Source organism: Planococcus citri, chromosome 1, assembly GCF_950023065.1.
Source record: "Planococcus citri chromosome 1, ihPlaCitr1.1, whole genome shotgun sequence".
NCBI classification, from domain to species: Eukaryota; Metazoa; Arthropoda; class Insecta; order Hemiptera; family Pseudococcidae; genus Planococcus; species Planococcus citri.
In genome coordinates, this window is record NC_088677.1 from 75,728,723 (window position 1) to 75,736,231 (window position 7,509).

At 36.5% G+C, this 7,509-nt stretch overlaps 1 protein-coding gene across 1 annotated transcript; it reads right to left on the reverse strand.

Moving 5' to 3' along the window:
* Nucleotides 1-2,735: 2,735 nt before the first annotated feature.
* Nucleotides 2,736-6,963, reverse strand: LOC135833061 (uncharacterized). Its single transcript, XM_065346673.1, has 2 exons — nt 6,863-6,963; nt 2,736-4,772 (listed from the first exon to the last, which is right to left on the reverse strand). The coding sequence occupies exons 1-2, from the start codon at nt 6,869-6,871 to the stop codon at nt 2,925-2,927; spliced, it is 1,857 nt and encodes a 618-aa protein (XP_065202745.1). The 5' UTR covers nt 6,872-6,963; the 3' UTR covers nt 2,736-2,924.
* Nucleotides 6,964-7,509: the final 546 nt, after the last annotated feature.

Sequence of the window (7,509 nt, forward strand, 5' to 3'; positions counted from 1 at the left end):
ATCATTTTTTGGCCCCTAATTATCTAACTAAAAGTTCTGCTATTCGCAAAAAATCGAAATTGACAAAAACTCGAGTTCTAGCAAACATTTCCAAAAATTTCAAAATGCTTAAAAAAACGAACTGTACAAAGTTCCAATTTTTTTACGGAAATTTCCAAAAAGCCTTTCCTGTTGCTAAAATTGTCAAAATGTTTTATTTTGCTAAAAATTTTCAAAAAATTTTGCTTTTTCAAAAATGGCTAAAATTTCTGCTTTTTTATTTTTTTTAAATATTAAAAAAAAACGACTTTTTGGCAATTATTGGCAAAAAACGATATTTTTTTCTGAATTTTTGTCAGAAAAATGAGGCTATTTCACTGATTTCAGTGATTTCACAACTTTTTGGCAATTTATGGCAAAGAAACGAAGCATTTTTTTTCTCAGTGAGTACATACCTAAAACTGTAAACGTTTTTATTTTGATCTTGTTATTCCTTTTTTTTTTTTTGTGCAAAATATTAAATTTTGCTTTTTCTTTCCAAATTTTGAAATTTTTTCTTCGATTTCTTAACGTTTTGGTTCTCTCAAAAATAGAAAAGTTGCGCGACTTAGGACTTGGATAAATTGTGATTCTTCTCTTTTTCTCCCATTAAAACAACATTAAACTAATTTCTGCGAAAATTCTTGCATTTTTGCCAAAATTGTGAGAAAAAGGTCTTACCTAATACCTACTTACCTACTTGTTTGACAAAAATCCCGTATTTTTTTGTATTTTCTTATTGCTTATTTTATTTTTTCAATCCATATTGGAAAAATTTTAACCAAACCCTCCCCTTTTTTGCATATCTATTGAAGAATTTGAAACAATTTAATATTTAAAGTTCTCCTTTTTGGCCAGAACTGTAAAGTCATGCTTTTTTTTAAGCAACGGAGTTTTTTCTTTTTTTTTTTGTTCGGGGATAAATGTTGACCCCCTCCTCCTTCCTTCATCAATGAAGCACTAAAACAATTAATTGTTGCCAAATTGCATTTTTTTCGTCTAAATTGAAGAGATTGCTTTCTTATTCAATTTTTTTTCAATAAAACTTTAAAATTTTCCATTTATATGTACTTACCTACCTATTATTTTGTTGGTTTTTTTTTAGAACAGGTCAATCTACTGATTCTTATTCATTTATTCTCATTTTCATTTAAGAGTATCTACCTTGAAAAATTGCCTCCCCTCTCCCTTCCTTGGTACATTTTCAATGAAACATTTGAGGCATTTTCATGTTGAAAATCGTATTTTCCTGCCAAAGGTTTCGGAAAGGTCCGATTTTTTGCTAGAATTGATAAGTCGTCCTGCATTTTTCATTGTTTCTTTTCAGACAAGTTTTAATATTCTCCATTTTGGATAAATTCATTTTTGCATTCAGAAGATTGAATTTTTAAAATTTTGTCAAGTTCTTTGTTAGGATTAGAAAAATATTGATTAAATTGAATGACCCTCCCACTCCCACTATCCAAAATTAAAGCATTGAAAAAAATTTACGTTAGAATTCCCAATTCTGCGTTTTTAAAATTTTTTTCTCAAGTTATTCAACTTGCGAAACTTTCACTTACCTATTCGCATCTTCCTGCAGAATTTCGAAGTTTTCTTTCGTTTTTTTTTTTTTTTTTTTTTAGAATAGAGAATTTTAAACTTGGATAAATTCTGAGCATCCCCCCCCCTCCTCCCCTCCTCCCCTTCATCCAAATCGAAGCATTTTTAAAGAATGTTATGTAAGTGTTGTGCTTTTTGGCATTTTTCGTATATCAAATAGGTACCTATTGGAATTTTACATTCATTTGCTTTTTCTTCCAAGATTTTAAGGTTTTTTTTTTTAATTTTTAATCCACGAAATCTTTTTATTTTGACTTTAAATGCGATTCACCCCCTCCCCTGCATCCTCCTCACAAGAGGCGATCAGTTATGTTTTTTTTATTTGCATCACTTTTTCAAATTTCTGAGTAGAGCTTATTTATTGTGATCTGAAGAAATTACGAGTATTTTTTTTTTTTTCAGATTACAATTTTTGATAATTTTGTTAATGAAAAGAAAATCTCTCGTGTGATTTTTTCTGAATCGGTTTCTCTTTCATTTCCTCAATTAAGAACTTCCAAATACATATTTACTTTGGATTAGAATTCCACCAGCTCGTACTCGTATTTGTTTTAAAAACTAATTTTCGTATGTACAAAGTTGATAATTTAATTAGCATTCCGTGCGTAGGCTACAAGGTATGTCTCGATGAACTTATACGATGCATTGTCGTCGTTTCACTTACTTTGTTTAGTTTAAACAAGACTGCAATTTTTTATATACTTACGTTAATTGATGCAAAAGAACTAATAAGCTGTAGCATGTCAAGTTATACATACCTACATAATACTTACTCGTGTAAAGAGACAGGTAGTGCGTTATTCACCGATGCATGAGGAAGGTCAAGTTCAAGATCGTCATGATGTGTAGTCTAGAAATGACATAAAAATTACTCGCTGGAGAGCGAGGACGAGGTACCTAGTTCTCTATTACGGTTGTGTGAATATTTGATTGAGCGATTGGTCAAGTGCGAAAGAAGAAAAATAAAAGTGAAGTGCTTGGCTTCTCTATCCATCAATGACCATTTCTCACTTTCAATTTCAATGTAGGTGTGTAACAAAAGCAAATATCATCTTCAAGTACCCGGCGGCTTGTATCACTATTACGATGAGATGCGACGAATGAAAGGAACTAAATTATAAAATAACCGGTCTTTATTACGAATAAACAAGTTAAAAGTTTTTTCAAGGCACATAAGATAACAATTTTATACAATACATCACAAATTTATATGTCAGTAGAAAGGTAAAAAGAGAGAGAAAATATTAAAACAAATAAATAATTAACATAATTAACTACCTAATTTACATTGGAGCAATAATTTTTTATCTTCTGTAACCGCCGTTCGGGTTACCTGAACTTGAATATCGGTTGGGGTTTCCTGGTCCGAAGATGTTACCACTGGATTGACTAGAGGGTGCTCCATAGGACGACGAAGGGGATCCTCCACTTCCTCCGCTGTAGCCACCGCTACCGCCGCCGTTCGAGAACGAGCCGCTACCGGAGTATCCGCCACCGTTTCCACCTCCGAATCCTCCACTGCTTCCACCTCCTGAGTATCCACCGCCGTTTCCGCCTCCGAAACCACCACTGCCTCCACCTGGGGCACCGTACGAGGAGGATGGGCTTCCACCACCAAAACCTCCACTGCTTCCTCCTCCCGAGTATCCGCCGCCGTTTCCACCTCCGAAACCACCACTGCCACCACCTGGGGCACCATATGAGGAGGATGGGCTTCCACCTCCAAAGCCACCGCTGCTTCCTCCTGAGTATCCACCACCGTTTCCACCGCCGAAACCTCCACTGCTTCCACCTGAGTATCCTCCTCCGTTTCCGTTTCCACCACCGTTACGTCCACCTTTTCTGTAACCGTTTCCACCTTTTCCATTTCCATTTCCGTTTCCACCGCCTGGAGCGCCATAGGATGAGGATGGGCTTCCACCTCCGAAACCTCCATTTCCACCGCCTGGAGCACCGTATGAGGAGGATGGGCTTCCACCTCCGAAACCACCGCTGCCTCCGCCTGGGGCACCGTAGGATGAAGATGGGCTACCACCTCCGAAGCCGCCACTGCCTCCACCTGGGGCACCATAAGATGAGGATGGGCTTCCGCCTCCGAAACCTCCGCTGCTGCCTCCAAAACTGGGGGCTCCGTAAGAAGATGATGGACTTCCGCCTCCAAAACCACCATTACCGCCGCCTGGAGCACCGTAAGAGGATGATGGGCTACCACCTCCGAAACCGCCGCTGCCTCCACCTGGAGCACCATAAGAAGAAGATGGACTACTGCCTCCGAAACCTCCATTACCTCCTCCTAATCCAGGAGGGCCATAAGAGGAAGATGGACGACCACCGTTACTGCCTCCAAAACCGCCATTTCCTCCTGATCCAGGAGGGCCATAAGAAGAAGATGGGCGACCACCGTTGCTGCCTCCGAAACCACCGCTGCCTCCGCCTGGAGCACCGTATGAGGAAGATGGGCCACTGCTGCCAAAACCACCACTACCTCCGCCTGGAGCGCCGTAAGAAGAAGATGGGCTACTGCCTCCAAAACCACCGCTGCCTCCACCTGGGGCACCATATGAGGAGGATGGGCTTCCACCACCGAAGCCTCCGCTTCCGCCTCCAAAACCACCGCTACCTCCGCCTGGAGCGCCGTAAGAAGAGGATGGGCTTCCGCCTCCAAAACCACCGTTACCACCACCTGGAGCGCCGTATGAAGAGGATGGAGATCCGCCTCCAAAACCTCCGCTACCTCCGCCTGGAGCGCCATAAGAGGAAGATGGTGCGCCGCCTCCAAAACCACCGCTACCTCCGCCTGGAGCGCCATATGAAGAGGATGGGGCTCCACCTCCGAAACCACCGCTTCCTCCACCTGGAGCGCCGTATGAAGAGGATGGAGATCCGCCTCCAAAACCTCCGCTACCGCCTCCTAATCCTGGGGCTCCGTATGATGAAGATGGGCCGCTGCTCCCAAATCCACCGCTTCCGCCGCCCGATCCGGGGGCACCGTATTGACTCGAGGGGCTTCCTCCGAAGCCTCCTCCTCCGCCGCCACCATTGCTACCACCTCCGTAGCCTCCGCTTCCGCCACCATTTGATGGGGGTAGGTATTGTGACGAGGGGGGTTCGCAAAGTGCGCCCACAAGGAGGGATAGGATCAGAATTGTGTACTGCAAGAAAAAAAAAAAAAAAAGGAAACATTAATTGAGAGATTGGGGTATTTTTGAGAAAAAAATTTTAGGAAGAGATTTAATATTGAAATAAACTTTAAACGTGGAAATGGAAATTGTTAAGAAGAATTTTGTGAATTTGGAAAAAAAATTTAAAAGCTGATTAAAAATTAGTGATTGGAGAATTTTGAAATAGAAGAAAACACAATCAATAATTATTTTGAACTTTAACACGAATATAATCATAAGAAAAATGAAAAAAAACTGATAAAAAACAAAAAAAAAATCAAAAAATACAAATTCAAAAATTAAAAAAAATCAGCAGCAGAATTAAATTAAACTTGTTTTTTTAAAAATAAGTAACTTTTTTTGAATTTTTGAATGCATATGAAAATAGGAATGGTTGAAGAGAATATCGTGAATTTGAAAAAATTTTGAATAACTGATTTAAAATCGGTTTTTGAAATCGAAAAACTGAAAGAAAGAATGATAAAAATAAGAAAAAATGATAAAAATTAAAAAAAAAAATATAAAAAACATTATGTAATTTTTTTTAATGCCATTTATTTCTGTTCCTAACTTTTTTTTAAAAAATGAACAAAATGAACAATTTTTGGAGGTTTTGAAACAAATTTCAAGTACCTATGAGAATGGCAATTGTTTAAGGGAATGAATTGATAAACTTTTTCTAATGACCAATTTAGAATCAATGATTAAAAAGGTTTGAAAACTTTTTCAATTATTCCAATTTTTTGAATTTGAACTCTCAAATAACAAAATAAAAAATGAACAGCTGAAAGAAAGAGTGGTAAAAAAACGAAAAAACACAATTCATGAATTCAAAACAGAAAACAAAAGAAAAAAGTAAGAAAAAAATGATTGTAGAGTCTCCTCTCCAAGGAAAGCTTAAAATCATGGATACTTCTTTTCTCAAAATCAATAAATGCTCAGAATTTCAAATTTAATCTGTTACATTGCCAGAAAATCAACATGATTTTTTTCTCCAATTAGTTTTTAAAAGTCCTTTAGCATAATGTCAGAAAGATTTTTTATGGAGAAAAGTGTCAAAGATTCCATTTTTGATTGAGAATGTTAAAATTCCCAAAATGGTACATTTTTTTATGAAAATTTCCAAAAGTTGAATTTTCGCCATAGTCGTCTAAAAGTCGTTTTTTTCCCAAGAATTGCCAAGAAATTTCTGCTTTTTGCCAAAACATCCAAAAAAGGATAATTTTTGTCTCAGCTGTCTAAAAAGTCCGGTTTTTCAAAATTTTCAAAGAAAAATCCATAGTTTTCATTGCCCAAAAGATCCTGTTTTTTTTTTGCCAAAATTGACAAAATGCTTCACTGTTTGGCTGAAATTGCAAAAAAAGTTTGATAAAATGGATCACTGTTAAAATCTGGGAGAGTAGAAACCAAATTGACAAATTTTTGTTCAGATTCAACAGCATAATAATGTTCTAGTGACATCAAAATTTATTTGAATAAATAAACTCTAAAGTGGTTAATTTGAAAAGACAAATATATTTCAGTTTCAAAAATTTTTCAAGAGACCTAAAATACAGTAGATTTCTTGAAAAGATAATTTTTTAAAATGAAAACCGAATAAAAATTTAGTTTGAAAAACAGTGTGTTATTTACTCTGATTTTGAAAAAAAAATTTCCAACACTATCAATTGGGTGATTGAATAAAGAATTTTCAAGCACAGCAACTCAAATTTATGATTCAGTTTTGAACCTTGGAGCATAAAATTTACTAAAAATTGTCATCTTATACAAAACCATTCACAAAAACCAAAAAAAATTGATTCAAAATCATACGTTAAACTGTACAGAAAAAAAATCAAATTCACGATAAACTTCACCAGTTAAAAAAAATACATTCGAATAAATTTTTAAAAAAATTTGCACACACATCACAATTTGAAAAGAATTTAATATTCGCGAAAATCACGTCAAATAATAACACAAAATAATTTTTCGAAAAAAAATGGTAAAAAATCACATGTCGATACACGTTAACAACAAACACGTAAGAAAAAAAGAGAGAAAGAAAGAAAGAAAGAATAGAACCATAAGTTAACTCGTACCTTATTCATGATGCGATGTTTAGAAGCACGTTTATGGAACGTGAATTAAATCACATCTAAATTTATATGACGACTTTTCCCTGCACTTATACGAGTGGCCACTATATAGGGAAAAGGCGCTGGAGGTTCTCCCATGGTCAATCCCGTTCTTTACTGGAGTACTTGGTTAATGGAAGTTCGCAGCCTTGCCACACATTGTTGTAAAATTGACGCGTACAAAAGCGCGCATAACGTTCGCGGATCTCTTTTCAACGAACTGAAAATCATTTGTGCAAACGTGACGTCACTGACCTCTACGTCAATATAAGCTTTTAACCTCCGAAAAAAAATCGCGTATTATGATGGCAAAGCTACTCGTAGCAATACGAAATGGTCTTCAATGGCTCAGCTTCCTTCTTCGAACAAATGTTCAATTTCCTAAACTACATAATTCCGATGAACTTTACTCTTGTTTTTGTTGGTTTTTTTTTGTTCGGTGTTTTATTACTTACTTAATACCTGCAGAGAGGACATTCTTTTTTGGAGATGTGTTTTATCGAGGGTCAGTTTTTCAAGGGTGTTTGAGGACGTGTGTTCGACACATGTTGAGTTTATTTTACCTGGAAAAGGATCATGGAAATTGATGGTGTTTTATTGTTTTCCTATTT